General features: G+C 45.7%; 2 protein-coding genes and 1 long non-coding RNA gene across 3 annotated transcripts in view; 1 reads left to right on the top strand and 2 right to left on the bottom strand.

The window, feature by feature from the left end:
• Window positions 1-14,834, bottom strand: part of DHRSX (dehydrogenase/reductase X-linked) — a 161,103-nt gene extending 146,269 nt beyond the window's left edge. The window contains exon 1 of the mRNA XM_052664724.1: window positions 14,611-14,834. Within this exon, the coding sequence (XP_052520684.1) occupies window positions 14,611-14,722 (112 nt within the window). The 5' untranslated portion in view covers window positions 14,723-14,834. The remainder of the gene's footprint in view (window positions 1-14,610) is intronic.
• Window positions 2,643-14,207, bottom strand: ZBED1 (zinc finger BED-type containing 1). Its single transcript, XM_052664699.1, has 2 exons — window positions 14,088-14,207; window positions 2,643-7,330 (listed from the first exon to the last, which is right to left on the bottom strand). Exon 2 carries the CDS (start codon window positions 7,277-7,279, stop codon window positions 5,192-5,194), a length of 2,088 nt encoding a protein of 695 aa, XP_052520659.1. The 5' UTR covers window positions 7,280-7,330; window positions 14,088-14,207; the 3' UTR covers window positions 2,643-5,191.
• A 96-nt stretch (window positions 14,835-14,930) lies between the features above and the next one.
• LOC128071724 (uncharacterized) lies at window positions 14,931-16,958 on the top strand. The gene is made up of 2 exons (XR_008201995.1): window positions 14,931-15,520; window positions 16,220-16,958. It is a non-coding gene; the product is annotated as an uncharacterized LOC128071724 (long non-coding RNA).
• Window positions 16,959-17,481: the final 523 nt, after the last annotated feature.

Below are 17,481 nucleotides of genomic sequence, written 5' to 3'. Positions count from 1 at the left end.
TCTAACATCAGGGTAAACCTCACTCCTGACTCACGAGAAAAAGCACACCAAAGAAAACAGAGAATGAAACCCTCTCGATTGTGATGTCTCTAAAGGCAGGGCAAAAAACAGAGGCATATAACATCAAAAATTTAAAAGCGAGGGAGCAGCCATCAGTTAAATAAAAGATCAATCTCTCATTCACGACTGCAGGCATCTGGGGAAAATGACATATTCAGGAATTCACACGGAATTGAAGAAACTACTTCTTTAAAAATAACCTAATTCTGCTTTGCTTGGGGAATCGCAGTTCAACATGACATTGTGCTATGACACAACATGACACGCAGCTACGGACAAATACAGAAAGACTTCCAGACTTCCAGAGCACTAAGTAAACCAAGGATGCTCACTCTCTTAGATACATGTAGGTAAATTATTATGTCATCACATTTTTTGGCGCATTTTAGTAAGTATTCTAAGAGTGTTAGTAAATGCAATGTTTTTAATTCATTTTCAAATAAAAGTATCTCCTTTTGATTCTGGTATAGCTAAAACCAACCAGGCTGCCTTCTGACAGCTGAATGTGTCTGCCCCAGCTATGGCTTTTTTAACAGTAAAACCCCTGCAGATGTTATCCCAAAATATCTACTGACAAGGAACTGCAGCTTTAGTGTGCACCAGTGTAAGTGAACTCCTGCACAAGAACAGCTTGCAATGCTGGGAGTGGATATCAATCATACGTATCTATGGGCACACCTCTACATGTTTCCTTTACACAGCTGGAAGAGAGGCAGAGGAGATTAAGAAAGATACAGTGGATTTTTAAAGTCACTGGAGATAAGAACCAGTTTTAAAGTCATGGCAACCAGCATCTGCACATGCAGCAGGGAACAGCCTTTCCAACTTCTCTGAACAAAACACCCACCCTGCATCTTATCTCTTCTAAGCAAGACGGATGGCAGCATCGTCTTTTCGAGCAGTAACCTTTTCTTCCAGCAGCCAGGTAAATCAATACCACCTTGTGTGGAAATGCCAATATAGACGCTCAAAATTCATAATATTAACATTTCAGAGTCTGGAGGCCTCTCGTTTGAAAGCGGTTTCTGCAGTAGCCTTTGATCTAAATCAAATTTCATGGTTAAGATTTAAAACAGAAGATAAGCTGAAAGATAGTGCTTTGTCTTCTTAAGGTAAACTTAATTCCCGAGGGGCAGTTCAACCCAATTGCAGTGGCACTGAGAATTACTGTGGAAACAGGAGAAATCTACTTAATCGATTTTTATTGTTTAACCTAAGGAAATGCTTCTGTATGTAAAATTATACAGCAAGTGCAGGGATATCTTGAAATTCCAGTTTCAACAACAGGAAATCATTAGAAGGGGTCTAATAATATACTTTTAAGGCAGATATAAATTTACACTGCATCTTTAAATCCCAGCTACTGCACCAAATAATACCTCTTTTAAAAGAGTAAAAAAAAAATATCTATCATTTCCCTACACCCTCCAGAAACAAAATACACATTGAATTTAACAGAAGACCAGCAGTTCAGAGGAAATAAGACAGATCATACAGTTGTGGCCTGCAAAAACAAAAAAAATGAGAATTGGAAAAAGCCACAAAATGTATCCCTCCAGGAGCCAAAGCATGGGAGACTTCCCAGTGTACTGAGAGGACTGCTGTGCCACAAAGTGCTGTGCTGACAGAGCCAGCTCTTCAGAAGTAAAAGTATTGCAGGTATCCCCCTTCCACTGCTCTGGAAAGCTATGTAAGTAATTAATTTAGGGGCAGGAAACATTTTGTTCAGAAGCCTTAGCAATACAGTGCCCTAATTTCAGCAGGATTCTTGATACGTTGCTGCAACAGAAACTTAACGTGCCCTTTCCACGAACAATCCAGAACTTTATGCTCTTACATCATTTAAACCAAGGAATCTAAAATACAGTCTAGCTGGAAAGATTCACCTTTTTAACTTGTTTTTGTTCTGGGTTCTCCTTTTGGCTTTGTCATAATCCCTGATGGCACAGAAAGACTGGTCAGTCAACAAAACTGGTGACGTTTCTGGTCCTGAGAACCCACACCTGATGCATCAAGTTTTAACCCTGAGCTGCAGAATGAGTAATTCTTCTTCCAATTCAACGTATGTACTTGAAAGCATACTTCCAAATTCACATTTCCAGCATGGAAGTATTCAGAAGTTGAAGTCCCTCTATTGCTTCTCCATAAAAACACCTCAGTTGTACCAGAAATTAGACAGTGGATTCCAATTCATTGTCAAAAAACTGAATATAAATCTGATGTAATAGCTTGATTTGGAAGCGTACCCTAGGCCCACCCTTGGCAATAACAACAGCTTAACTCACGTTGCAGAAATACATAAATAGCTCCGCAACTTTGTTTCTCCACCCAATCAAACAACAGATGATGGTATCTTAAATGAGAAACACCACACATATTTAAGTAAGAGAAACTGTCTAAACTTCTGACATTTTTCATTTCCATATTTTTTTTTAATCCAAAAGATAATAACTTACAGGATCAAAAGAAAAATAAATGCATAGCTTCCAAAGCTTAGACTACAACCTCCCACTGCTGCAGAAGAGTTCAAAGTCATAAAGTGCTGCAGATATGAACGCACATCAGACAAATACTCTAGTAACTAACATATTTTTTTCTGGTTTATTTAACAATATTCCAAGCTTCGAACATTAAATAAAAATCTCACAGACAATGAGTAGGACTAACAATGGCTTTGTTGGTTTGGTTTTTTTTCTTTTTTTTTTTTTTTCTTTTTTTTTAAAAGAATGCTGAGACATCTCCATTGACCCAACTAGTTTTATTTTGGATACCAAAAAAATAAATAAAAGGATGCAAGGCAGAAGGGAACAGTGCCCCACACAGCTCAGCAGATTCACACAGGAGCAGGCCACAAGCCTTGCTGTGTGCTCAGGTCTCACGCTGGCACAGCAGGCCATGCATGCTTTGTGACAGCTGTCTGAAGCTCCCCAGTGGCTAGCAGCGATGAAAATAAACCCAGCCAGGCGTTCTTACAAGATGCAGGGTGACATGAAGGAGGAGGCAGAAAAGAGGAACCTGCTGCACCTCACTCCTTTCCCAGGTTTGACTTTGTAGCCCTCACACACACATCTGTCACATCATCATGGCATCATGGCCAGTCATACCCAGCTACCCCATCTTGCCACGGAAGGCTCCGATCTGTAAAAACTCCTAAGCCAACACATAAATACGTGGTTTGGTGACATAAACGATGGTGTAATTGAATACATTTTCACACGTTCCTTCTGGCCAGTCTCCTTCTACAGGCACACGTCTGCAGATGCCACGGTGATGACAAAAATCGAGCTGTCTTCTCAGTGTATGACCATCTTCCACGCACCTCTCTCCAGACGGGCCGCGCTCAGCATGCTCACACTCACTGCCAATGTACAACATCGGTGTCTCCCACCGCCACCCCAGTCACCACACACGTGTTTCTTTGGCAGCACGGTCCTTGAGACCACAGTGGGGCAGCAGGGCAGAGGCAGCTCTTCACAGCTGGGCACAGAACTTCAGAATTTGTCTCAGTGGCGTTTTTCGGCTCCTTTAAGCACCTGTAGGAACTGGTGCTAACCAGGCAAGAGCAACCCTCCCAGCACAGCTCTAGCAGGAGACTGTGAGCGGGGTACAAGAGACCTGCCACACATGTACAGCCATCAACTCCTCCCACACCTCACTAAGAAGTGCTGGCTACCATCACGCTCAGTGCCAAGTCAAAAGATCACCGTGTTTGACCTGCAGTATTTCATAAGAGACACACGGTTCTCATTGTTGGGCTTTTTTTCCTTTTTTCTTTCTTTCTTTTTTCTTTTTTCTTTTTTTTTTTTTTTTTTTTTTTTTTTGCCAATTTCTCAAAAGGGCTGAAAAACACTTAGGCCCAGAGACACACAGGAAGCAATTGCAATACATAACAACTAATCAGAAACAGCACTCAAACGTTTGACTTCACTCTACAAACTGAATCAAAAAAAAAAAAAAAGAAAGAAAAGTTTTAAGTGCTAACATAACAAGAAACAACCCTACAGACTCACTAAATACATGTGGGGAAATGGAAGGTCTCCCTCTTTTAAATATATTTACATAATATTAAAGTTTTTATATTGCTTTTTTCATCAACAAAATTCTTTATACTACCCTGGACAAAATCTCCGTTTAAATTAAAAGGTTAATTTATAACACACACACACAGTTAGACCTATGGCTCTGGCATGCCTCCTGCCACCTTTGTCCCCTCTCTCCATCCTTAGGGCAGATGCCTTTGATGCTTTGCAGCTCTGGCATCAACTGCCACATCTGCACAGCAACCTTGCCTGGACCCAACTCACTTTCTAAAACCAGGACAGACTACAGCCAGGGCTTGCCTGGATAAAAAGGGCTTTGCCATTTAGCCATTACAGCTCAATGGTAAAACCTGAGCAACGTGGACACAGCAGTACCAGTCTGGAAGCGTTTATACCATTTACACCACACTGGAGAGCCAAACAAATTCTCCAAGTATAACTGCATCCACACTACAGCCTATGCCAGCACAATGCCAGTTAAAATAGTAGCACAGTCCCTTAACTGACAGAATCATACCAGCCGAACTTTTCTAGCATAGACCAAGCCTAAGACATGAGGTAGTAAAAAAGAAAATCAGGCTCGTGACCTTTTTTTCATTTTTTATCATTAATACACTCTAAAAATCCTGGCTGCTCCGATTTATGGAATTTAAAAATAACATTTTAAAATCCAAAATTTAAAGCTAACACCCTAAGTCTCATGGGATTTATAATGAGAGGCATAAATCTTAAAAATTCCCTTGCTTAGGGTCCTAACTCAGGATAAATATTTTCATTATAGAAAGCACATGAACATGTATTCCTCTTCCAGTGAAGTAAGCGGAAGGGAAGCACAAGGCTAAGTGTTCTCTGAGATCTGGGCCACAGTCAGAAATCATGGTCTTTGTAGAATTTATTTCCTCGTTCATTTCAGTGCTGTTTAATCACAAGTCATTCATGTTTTAAGACAGTGGGAAAAACACAGACAATGGAAGCTATCAAATTTGAGACAACTGTTCAATATTTACAGCATTCATAGCATAAACAAGTATTTTTGGTAACTTATGACAAATACCTTTCTATTTGTTATTAAACGTACTGCAGAAGTCCTGTTAAACAAACCCACTGTCTCGGATATTAAAGAAATTGTTGTTTACATTTACCGAGTCATTTAAATTAAAAATCTGTTCCTGTTCCAAACCCCACTCTCCTTCATCTTCATCTTCTGGTTCTGCCTCCGACCCATTCCGAGTGTTTTCATACAAAAAGATCTGCTCGTCCACATGCGCTGGGGCCAACCGGTTTCTCTTTGCACTGACAACGTTAGCAGAAGAACCAAAAAGGCGTTCGGGAAAGACCCTTGTGGCCAAAATACACCAGTATTTTTGAAGAACCTTTGGTAAAACTGGAAACAGTGCTAGTCTGTCAGACCACCACTTTAGTGGGTCTTCGTTCAACCCAAGCACTTTTTGAGACTTAAAGTTGCTCAATTCCTCAACAATCTGAGCGTGCCACTCCTCTTGGTCCTCCACACCTCCCGTCTGGCAGAAGATCTCTGCAAGCATGTTGTTGATCACGCTAGTAGGAGGAGGAGTGGAGGAGATGATTATTTTTTTCACTGGAGGTTCTTCCGAAACCGTGAAGAACTTTTCCTCAGTCCGAAAAGTGTTTTCTTTGACTTTCTCCAGCAGGCTTTTTGCTTCTTCCACCACTCTGTTTTCCACCTGCTGCCTCTCAAAGGCTGAAAGAAAAGGCAGTTTTTTGTAGCGAGGATCCAGGAAAGTGGCAACATTGAGGAACATGTCTATTTCTGGGGTGTGCTGGTAGGTAGTTGACAGCTCCTTAGCTATTACCTCCTTCGCCATGCTGATTTCTTTCAAATCGTTCTCTTTGATGTTCAGGGTAGTGTTGAGAAGCATGTGGAGAAGGGGCTTCACCATACTTATTGTCGGGTACTTGGAAGCAGACATCATCTCTGCGACCTGTTTGAAAGGCTGCAGCAGCTCCACCAGCCCTTCGATTGTATTCCACTCGCTGGCTTCCAGCATGAGGTGGTGGTTGTTGCTGTCCTCCACGAGGACGGCAGCGATGACGAACTGCTGCTCCTTGAGGCGCTGCAACATGGCCAGTGTGCTGCCCCACCAGGAAACGCGATCGCTCACCAGCATGCAGTGCAGAATATTCTGCTGCTTCTGCTTCTCACTCAGCATATACATTGCTACCGTAGACTGCTGAAAATACTCCACCAGTTTTCGGCACCTGGCAAGAAGGCTGCAGAGCTTTGGGAGCTGAAAAGCTTGTTGTATTCCGGCATTGAAAGTGTGCCCCAAGCAAGGCATCTGCACTGGAATATCGAGGAGAGAGCAAGCTTTCACAATGTCTTTGCTGTAGTCTGTGGTAGCACCAAAGACTTTTGTATTGATCCCCCATTCGATGAATGTTTCATAAAGGACTCGTGTAATAGTCTCTGCAGTATTATCCTCTGGTACTTCAAACGTTTTTAAGCAACGTGAGTTGACCACCAGGCAGTTGGAATGACTACTGCTGAGAAAGTGAACTGCGACAGTTACGTACGACCTGTTCTGGTTTTCACTCCTCCACATGTCTGTGGATATGCCACACCACAGGACGTCAGTGAGCTCTTTTAACACGATCTCTCTAATGGTGTTGTATTTTTCAGGAATAGCTTTCGTACAGAAATACTTCCGGCTAGGAAGTTCATACCTGGGATCAGCTGTTCTCAAGAGAGCCTTGAAAGTGGGTTCGTCGACAATAGAAGCAGGATACATGCCCTCACAGATCAAGCTGATGACTGCAGACGTCAGCTCCTGATGCTTTTTGTTTTCGTAGTTCTGGTAAGTCTTCATGATGAGACTATCTTGAACAACCTGCTGCGATGATTCTGGCTTGATTTTTGAAAATGCAGTTGCAAAGGCCTCCCTCATTTGCTCGGTGTTACTTTTCACAAATTCACAGAATTCGTCGGGGTGGTTTTTCTCGAGGTGGTAGGAAAGGTTGGAAGTGTTTCCCGAATAGGCGATCTGTGCCATGCAAATACGGCAGTAGATTTTCTTCCACTGTAATATGCATCCTTCCGCATTGGTATCAAACCCAAAGTACTTCCACACTTTACTCTTTGCTCTTGGGTGAGCCACTAACTTTAGATCTGACGGGGAACCTTCTAAACTTTTATTCTCCATTGCTTCTTGGCCACCGTCCCACCTTTTGATCCTTCACTCATTAATGAGTACCTGATAAAGGCAGTAAGATAAAGATACAATGAGAGCACAAGTTTGACCACACTCAACTACGTGAAATCACTGTTTCTGTGAATATATATCAAGAAGCCTACCTCACTAATTACATTTGCTTTTTAAAGATGAGATTTGCAGGAAGTGTGACCTACAAGAAGCCCATTAGAATGTCAAAAATTTAAAAGGTTTCAAATACAGCACATTCTGCTGTGAAATTGACCTAAAAGATCTGAGTACATCTTGTTTCTGGAATTACATAATTCTTGGTAGAGGACATGTAACATCTGCCACAGAGTTCACACATCATTGTCACACAAGCCAGAAATGTGCTGTAGCAATTTCTTGTCCCCAAAGTTATAGCTAAGGCTAGACTAACATTATCTAACATCCTCTAGCCTAACAGTTAGCAAACTTCACTGTGAATATTTGTTTCAAACGAAACTTGATACTGAAGGAGCAAAGGTTTTACTGCTTGTTTATTTCAAAATAGTCTCTGTTAGCTTGAACTAACTGTTCCAGGACTCGCCTTAAGAGGAAAATAAGCTGAGATGCAAATTACGGCATTAATCTGCTCCTCTGAAGTGTAAAGAAGTTTTATAACAAAAACAAAAGGAAGTGGAATTTGAACCTGCATGCAGATCAGCAATGCGCTTCTGACACCTTTCCTGTCCTTCTATTTCAGAAACCAAAGCAACTTTCTGAAGTGCCAGTTCATAGTCTTAGTTCCTAGAATAAACAGTATGTTATAATGACAGGAAGAGGTAGACAGGGAAGCACTAATAAAAGTTATTAACCACATCAGGTAAGAAATAATTTTGCTCTCTTTTCTTCTAAAGACTAAAGAAGTTTGTGGGAGCGGTGACATGCTGGAAAAGAATACAGCAAGAAGGCACGGCTTAGCAAACTGTACCTAAATATCTGTACAGGGAAAGTCTTCTTGTGCAAACACAGTATCCCTGCACACACTGCAGGCAACAACCACCTGCCAGAGCTTACTCCTCTGAACCAAAAGGCCATGCAACAGCACCACTGTACTCCTGCACTTCTCTCCTTGTGCAACACCAGCACAGCCGCAAGCAGCAGCCCCTCGCTGAGGTAGCAGGGAGAAGGAAGCCATCAGCCAACACTGATGTGACCTCCTCCATACAGAAACAAGGAAAGAGCAGAAGAGAAATTGAAGAGCATTCCAGCAGCCATCCCAAAAGCAATGGGACTTCTCCCTTGCTCAGGAGGAGCTGCCTCTGTGCCAAAACGCATGAATCCCCAGGCAATAAAACCAGCTGGCTGGCAAAGGAAGAAAGGATCTGCTTTTTTTTTTAAATTTGCTTCAGGGGAACATCCCCAAAAATTTTATGGATGCAGCTCCTCCAGCATGTTCTCCACTGTCGATAAACATTCCCAAGAAAAGGTGTAACTGCAGCAGGTATTTTGCAGCACTTTGTGAATTGCTTCAGTGAAAGAGCAAGTACAGGTTTACCAGGACTAAATATATTTATTTAAACACAGCTGTTGGTTTAGACTTAGAATGAGAGGTACAAGGCATGTGTTTAAATTATTAGATTTGTTTTCAGTATTCATATATCTGAAGATTTACTTCTGTGTGCAAACTTCTGACTTGGAAGGGGGAATGTTTTGACTATTGTATGCCCTCTTGTATGACTCATTCAGTGCTTTTTTAGTTGCCAGGATAAACAACTGATTCAACATGGTAATGGCTCTGTAACTCTGAAACAGCACCAAGGTATGCAATCTCACCAAAACTGGTGATTTTGAAAGACAAAGTGGTGTAACATATACTGATGTAACCCTGCTATAACATATGATCGTGTATTGATAAAACACTCCAGTGTGTATTACTACTGCTTTTGGTTTCCCCTGTTTCACTCCATGACAAGCAGTCTCAAGGAGGCACAGGCTCCTGGCATTTCATTAAATCTTGCAGTTTCCTTTGCAATTACATGGCAGTTCCTGAAAGCAAGGAGGAAGGAACTGCAATAACAGAGTTGATGCATCTCTGAAGTTAGTAGGACACACCTTGGATCATAAAAGGTTCATCAAAGACTGATAGAGGACAAGTTATTTCAGAACAGGGGAGCGTTACAGACGCTTTCATTCTTATGTTACAGCATTACCATTATTTTTAGATGGATCTGGCCCTGGTGGTGGTGGCACTGAGTAGCAATGCCATAGTTAAGGACACATCAGTTAGCATAGATTAAGTTATAAGACTATAAACCACATTTCAACTTATTGTAACAGCTCTGATATAAACTGTTAACCACCCCTGCCTCTCCTTGTGTAGCTTATAGTGTAACTTATTTTTCTCAAGGAGGAGGTGAGTGTTCCCTCTCCATTCCAACAGCTGCAGCATCCACAGCCCAGGCCTGGCAAAAAGCAGAGGGGAGTGCAACCTGTTGCACAGTGGTTGGCAGAAACTCTCTCCTTCAGCTCACTCGACTACTCACTGTAAAAAAAAACTGCCACTTGGGTCTACTGCAAACCCTTTCACAATAAGAAAGCCTTAAGGCTACAGAAGTGCCTTTCTTTTCTCCCTTGAACTCCCACCCCCGCCATGGCAGAGCACACATTTGGAGGAGCAGTTGGGCTCCTCCTGTACGTACAACTGGCCCAAACCACCACCACACACCAGGGTCAAGGACTTCAGCATAGATGGCCCGTTGACAGCTCTGCAACCTCTCCTGGCCTACGGGATGACATCAGGAGGAGGAGGACTAAGAACAGAAAGTAGAGAAGGAGGTAGGACTGGGCTTCCTGGGCATGCTCCATCATGCTCTGTGCTTCCCATGGCCCTGCTCTTCAGCCCCAGATTGCTCTCATCCTCCTGATGTTGGCAGGGCTGAAGGCCAAAGGCCCATGATGGAGGCTTTTCCCACTGACAGAGAAGTCACATCCAAAACCCACACAAACTGGGTTGTGAAAGCAGGGATTTGGCTGTTGGGACACGCCAGGTGCACAGCCACCTTCCCTCTGCCCCCTTGTGCACATGCAGCAGTGACACAGGCTGCAGTTACATGCTATCATTTCTGCAGTGCCCTTGCCTCATTCAGCACAGAAGCAACTCCAAAACTTGAGTTTTTAGACTTTTGAAAGTATCTAAGTAATTCTCTAACATGCCTGAGTGGTGGGAGGGATCAAGCATCAGGCACGATTTTGTTTTTCCCTGCGTTCAGTCTTCCCTGCACGATGGTTTGCCCATTACTGGAACGAGGTGCTTTACATCCCACAGTTGGTACAACTTTAAGGAGGAAATGCTTGGTCTGTCCTTAAGCTTTAGGCGCACAAAGTAAAAGCCCTCAGTAAAGGAATTAAAATTAGACAGATGTTCTCAAATAAATTAACATTTCATGATCAATTACAACTGAACTCTGTACAAAATATGACACTGATTAACTAGAAATCGAGGCAAGTAATATATATGTTTCAATCGCTTTTAGAAAGAACGTGAGTCAGCTTTAAGGTCTGGATGTGGCTCTGGGCAGCCTGGTCTGGTGGTTGGTGACCCTGCACATAGCAGGGAAGTTGAAACCTAATGATCATTGTGGTACTTTTCTACCCACGCCACTCTATGATTCTCCTGCTCTTCACTCACACTACAGCCCTCCTCAGAGACAGTCTTCTACACATCAGATACCGCTCTTAACTGCTAAATTTCAACCAAATCACACGCACAGAAGACAAAATGCAGGAAGAAAATGCCTCCCCGAGAAGCTTTTTAAAATACCAAAAAGCCATCAGTACATGAAAAATGTTATCGGTGAGATGGCTTTCGGAGACCCCACTTCTAGTGTTATAGACTGGTGTCACAAAGTGAGTTCATCTTTCAGCAATTGACTGATTACATGGTTTCTGCATTAGAAGCTGATTACATCAAGATCTTTATGTACGCTGGGCATTTATGCTTTTTTCCCCTCCTATTAAGTTGAATTTCAACTGTAAGAAACATCAAGGCAGTAATTCCTAATGAACCTATTTTTCAGTCCACTGAACACTTGTTATATGACAAGGGTTTTTTGGACAATGAACAATGAAATGATAGGTGAGGCAATACCAGACTTGCAGCGATTTATTGTGGAAACAGAAGACCAGTTTTTGCCAGCAATAAGCAAAGAGCAGAATGAAGATATCAAAGAGGAAAAGCAAGGCATGAAGCAGCTGCCGAAGCTCTGCTTGGTTAGCTCCTTACCCCACAAAAATCCAAAGCCCCACATTTCCCTGCTGCGACATCACGAAGATTCAGTGCTGGGCAGCCCCACCATCCTGCCACCAAAGAACCACGACAGGCAGGCTCACCAGGGAACTCTGCCACCTGATTATTTTGTGTCCGAGGAGCAGACATGCTGCCTCTCAGAACACGTCTTGTTTCAGGTCGATGCACCCAATTTGAAGAGAACAGTGCAATCCCATACTGTGAAGAGGAGCTGGGCGTTGTGCAGTGAGCGGGTGCACCTGGCAACCTGCACAACTGCGTTTGTTCTGGAATCCATGAGTCGCTTCCCCTGCTGAGCCTTGGCAGCAGAGGGTCCAGCCGCAGCACTAATGCAGTTCACCCCATGCATCAGCAGCTACGTCACCTATGCAATCAGTATCTAGAGAATTGTTTGTAACATAAATGGCCTTTCCCCCTTTACTTCCACACACTGATTCTGCTTTGTGATAAAATCACTGACTGTGCCACACTTGAGCTTCCAACTTTGGACTCGCCTTCCCTGTGCTTCAAGGTCAGAATTTCAGTCAAACTCCCACTCTGGATCGGTAGCTGCAGCTTCAGGATAAAGAGTTGGATCCTTTCAGCTCACAGCTCCAAGAAATTACTAACCAGGCTTACTAACCTTACCCTGAATCTAGATTTCAGTGCTGAAACTGTCCTCTTTCCCAAAAAGCTGTCTCGAATCCTACCTACAAAAACTAGATGAACTCCAGGAGGATGCAACAGAATAGACGCTAAATAAAGCATACGTGTCAAGAACATGCAACCTTGGACTTACTTTGGATTTAAATCCTCAAAATTTCTCTGCTAAGAGTGAGAAAATCAGCTTTCCTTGGAAAATGAACTGCGCACCTTGGAGACTGAAGGGCTGCGCTTACAATGGGTGTCAACAGCGCCTTCGCTCACCAGCACAGTGCCTGAGGTCGAGCTACAGCTGTGCCCCCGCCATGCTATAGAGCCGTACCCAGGAAATGGGAACCCCAACAGGACAGCAGCCAAGCAGTCAGGATGAGAGACATTCCTTCACCACCAGTGCCAGCGCTGCTCCCCTCTTGGCCTTTCATTGCTCAGGCAATGGCCGCTGCCAGTGAGCATTTTTTCAAGCTGCAAGGTCAGCGCCTCGGAAAGACACAGGCGGTTTTAAACATGGGCACTGCAACACATTCTAGATTCCTGCCTCAAAAAGTTACTCAGTTACTTCCCACAGTAAGCATAGTTCACCGATCCAAGCTTTATTTAAGAACATCGTAACCAACACTTCCACCTTTTGTCATGCTGTAGTCACTGTTCTGAAATTATTGCACGAGAACAAGGCTAATCAAGGCAAAAACCCTCCCACTGATAGCCTAGTTGGTTTCTGAAGCCCTGACAAGCCAAAGCAAGGCAGCAGGTTACTGCCGAGAATGCGAGTGTGCCTAATAGTCCTGTTCCAAGGAAGCTGCTCTCCTTGGATAGAGCCACTCTGAACTGGGACCAGAGGAAAGCTTTCCAAATCCATCAGATCTGCCACAGACCTGCTAAGGCCAGCTGACGTCTCTCCGATGCCGCATGCACTGCCTTGCTCTGTTATTTCCAAATTCAATTTTTTTTTTTCCATAAGAGTATGTAACGCATCAAAACACTCGGGTCACATTTTCATCGTGGTGCTTCTCGATTCAGCAAAGATTTGGAAAGCGTTACACACCCTAGGCACAATACCCGCCTTCACCCTGCCAAGAAAAACTAATGCTACAAAAATGCTCAGATGACTTCAAACTGTACGCACATCTGCCTCTTTGTTGTTGGGGTTCTTCTACTTGTTTTCCATGTTCTATGCTTGCGTTTTGAGATTAAACAGGAGAATGCAAACTTACTGTAGAACTATCAAGAGCGAAGAAAAGCAGAGGTGCTGCCCATGAAGCCACGTGTGGTGGAACACAGCTTGCTCGGCCATCGGCCTCCAGTGTCCCACACACCTCTATCCCAACCTACTCCTGCCCCATCCCTTGCCATGGATTTTTACTGTGACCCTTGTTAAAACTTCCCACAGATCCAAAGCTGCCAGAGGATGGCAAAGGCACTGTCCTGTAGCAGAGTTATGCTGAGATCTGACGATATAGCACGCATCCAGTCAGACCGTACTTTGCTGTAAGTTCGCAAAATCAGAAGCGTTCTAAAGTCCTAAAGAGAAACGTAAGAAAAGAGGAAATTCAGATACTTTTTTCCTGCTAAACTCAAAGTTTCCATAGTCAACGTTACAGGACTAAAACGAATCATTACCAAGCACTTGCTGATCAAAAATCAGAAAGAAAAAAAAAAAAAAAGCAGCAAAAAAGTAACTTTTCAAGCACATAGCTGATCTGGGGAAAAGTACGAGTCCCTCTCACCAACTTGGCTGGTGACAGCAGGGCTACAGGGACGGGGAACGAGGGGCAGGCTGGGCTACTGAGGCAGTGCGGCGGGCACGGGACTAAGCGAGGCCCGGGCAGGTGCCCTGCAGGAGCCCGGACGCATCCCCCCTGTGCAGCCCACCCTCCGAGCACCTACCTGGGCCGGAAGGCGCTCCGCCCCGTCTGTCTCCAGACCTGAGGTCTGAGGCAGAGCGGCCAAGAGCGAGAAGAGGAAGGAAGGAGAAGAGCGAAGAGGCGAAGCGCCCGCGGACTCCCCACGCCGCCTGCGAGGCCGCTCTCAGGCCGGCGTGCAGCCAGGCAAACAAGCGGCCGCCCCGGGCCCGGCACCCCGCCCCGCCCCGCCCCGCGTCCGGGGCGGCCGCGTCCCGCGCTCCGGACGGAGCGGTGGGGCCGGGGGCGGTAGCGAGGGCGGGGCGGCGGGAGCGGGAGGGCGCAACGGGCCGCGGCCCCCGCAGCCTAAAGCCCTCCGGGCCGGGGGGGAGGAGCGCGGGACCAGGCGGCGGCGGGCGAGCGGCGCCCCCAAGGTCGCGGTCGCCCCGTCCGGGGGCTGCAGCCGCCCTCCCCCCTCGGCGGGAAGCCGCGGCGAAGTTTCCCCCGCGGGCGGCGGCGCTGCCCCCGCCCCGCCCCGCGCCCCCGGCAGCGCCGGGCGCGATGCTCACCTGGGGTCGGGGGGCAACGCGAGCGGAGGCGGCGGCGTAGCTGGTGCAGGATGACGGCGAGGCCGGAGTAGTACACCCTCAGCAAGGGCACCAGCGGAGACAATAGCGACATGGCTGCCTCCCGCCCCTCGGCGGCTCTGCGGAGCGGGGAGCACAAGTACCGCTCCGATGCGCGCGGCGCGGAGGTTCCGCCGGCGGCGGGCCAGGGGGCGCGGCTCGGGGCGGCCCCCACCCAGCGGAAGGGACGGGACGGCGAGCGGGGAGGGGAGGGGACGAGACGAGAGGGAGGCGGTGCCGCTGTCACGGCGGCGCTCGGCCCGCCGCGGCTCCCGCCCTTCTGGGCATGTGCGGCGGGGGAAGGGCCACGCGCGGCCGGCGCGGGCGGCTCTGCGACGGGGCCGAGTGCAGGGCTGCGGGCGGGAGGTCCGGCGGAAGGTGGGTGTTGGGGGCGCGCCGCAGCCTTAAGGCTGGCGGGAGGGTCTGAGCGCGGCGTTAGCCGTCGGCCCTCGCCGGACGACTGTCGGTGCGGTGTCCCGTAACGGGGCTGGGCCACAGCCGGGGCTGTGATCGGCAAAGCTTCTGTCGGAACGGCCGGAGGACGGAACCCGTTCGGGCGGCCGGAGGCAGCCCCGCGGAGTGCAGCTGCGTTGACAGAGCCTGAACTTCACACGGACGCTTTTACAGCCGCTGCAAGTCATGCCTTTCATCTCACAAGTTTTGTCGGTTTAAAATACTTATTTTTAAGATGACGAGTACTTGAGACAGAACAGTAAGTCCTAGCCATCGGTTCTGGTAAGTTCTTGGTTCAGGCTATGGGAAGTATCTTGCCTTGTGCTTACACTGAGTTTCTCATTCACAAAAACAGTTTTGCAAATACAGATGGGCTTGAGCATTGATATACAGCAAAAGGGTGAGCAGTAGTTTCACAAGAGGAAACATTTACCCACCTGTTCAATATCAGGAATGCATTTGAAATGCAATATCCTATTAAAAAAAAAAATAGAGAGTTGAATAATGGTTTGGGTTGGAAGAGACCTTAAAGATCATGTAGTTCCAACTCCTGTTCCATGGGCTGGGCTGCTACCTACTAGATCAGGCTGCCCAGGGACCCATCCAGTATGACATCAAATGCCTCAAGTGCTTCACTCCCCTCTGAAAAACATCCACAACATTTAATCTAAATAGCCTTTTTTAGTTTAAAGCAATTCCCCCTTGTCCTGTCACTGTCTGCCCATGTTAAAAGGTGGTCTCCCTTCTGTTTATAAGCTCCCTTCGTGTACTGGAAGGCTGCAGTGAGATCTCCCGTGAGCCTTCTCCATGCTGAATAAGCCCAACTCCCTCAGCTTCTCATAGGAGAGGTGCTCCAATTCTCGGATCATCTCTGCAGCCTTCCTATGGACCTACTCCAACAGCTCCACATCCTTCTTGAGATGGGGCCCCTGGCCTGGACGCAGTACTCCAGAAGGGGCTTCACAAGGGCAGAGCAGAGGGGGACAATCCCCTTCCTCTCCCTGCTGGCCGCTCCTCTTCTGATGAAGACCAGGATACCATTGGCCTTCCAGGCTGAAAGCAACACTGATGACTCATGTTAATTTTTTCAATCTACCAGGACCCCAAAGTCTCCGCAGGGAAGGAGTTCTCCCAGTCTGTACATATTTCTGGGATTTTCCTACCCCACGTACAACACCTGCATTTGGCTTCATTGAATCTGCACGTGTGCCCACCTTTCAAGTTTACCAAGGTCCCTTTGGATGGTATCCTTTTCTTCTGCTGTATCAACTGCATCACTCAGCTTGGTGTCATCAGAAAACTTGCTGAAGGCGCACTGTGGTCATCTATGTCATTGATAAAGAGCACTGGTCCTAAGATAGACCCCTGGATGACACCACTCATCACTGGCCTTCATCTGGACAGAGATGTGTTGACAACCACCCTTTGGCTGCAATTATCCAAACAATTCATTATCCACCGAATAGTCCAGCCTTTTTAAGCTGTCTCTCTCCAATTCAGAGATAAGGATATGGTGTGGGACCAAATCAAAGGCCTTGCACAAGTCCGGTAGATGACACCAGCTGTCCTTAAATTAGGTAGACAAAATCAGTTGAAACTGATGTTCAGTTTCACAAAAAAAGCAGCTACCAATCTAACTTCTATTGGAAAGCTCACCAGAACCAACTTTGTCTGCTCTCAGGAATATGCATCAAGTCAAAGCAGGCCGCATAGTTGCTCCGGGACAAAAACAATCATTTTATGTTATGTATCTTTGAATTTCTTCTCTTTTTATTAATGCATGGAATTATGCAAACATAAATAATAAACAGAAAATCATGCAGTCACGTCAATGAAAATTTTGTTCCTAATGTATGTTGTTCTCAGCCATGCACGTAACGCTAGGAAAAGCATCACAGACATGAAAGAAAAAACACTGATGTTTAGAGAAGGTGTATTATTCTTTCCACTTATCTCAGTAAAAATCAAATCCCGACTCCTTCATGCTGAGCAGTCCTTACGTGCTTTTCTCAGAACTGCAGCATTAATGAATGCTCTTTGTAACTTTAAGCTGTGAAACTTGCCTGCAGTGGATTTACACGATCTGGATATAAATGCTCTGTACTTTCTCAAGTTTTCTAGTATAAGAAAATCAATGTATATTCAAGCTGTGGAAATAAATGTTCTCCTATACCTTCTCGGACAGTACTTAGCAAAGAATTAGACCGAGGGTGAACAACTCGGATGAGCTAAGATTAAGCTCTTACTGGTTCCAATACTTTTTCTCTATGTTACAATTATTTTCAATCCTCTGTGATTCATAAAAAGAAAGAGGTAAATTTGTTTGAACACCATTTTTTTTCTAAAGGCTGGTGGGATTCA

Source organism: Tympanuchus pallidicinctus, unplaced genomic scaffold (genome assembly GCF_026119805.1).
Source record: "Tympanuchus pallidicinctus isolate F22 unplaced genomic scaffold, pur_lepc_1.0 scaffold6, whole genome shotgun sequence".
In the NCBI taxonomy this organism is placed as follows: Eukaryota; Metazoa; Chordata; class Aves; order Galliformes; family Phasianidae; genus Tympanuchus; species Tympanuchus pallidicinctus.
Note: the sequence above shows the minus strand (reverse complement) of the source record. Positions and strands in the feature narration are given on the sequence as shown.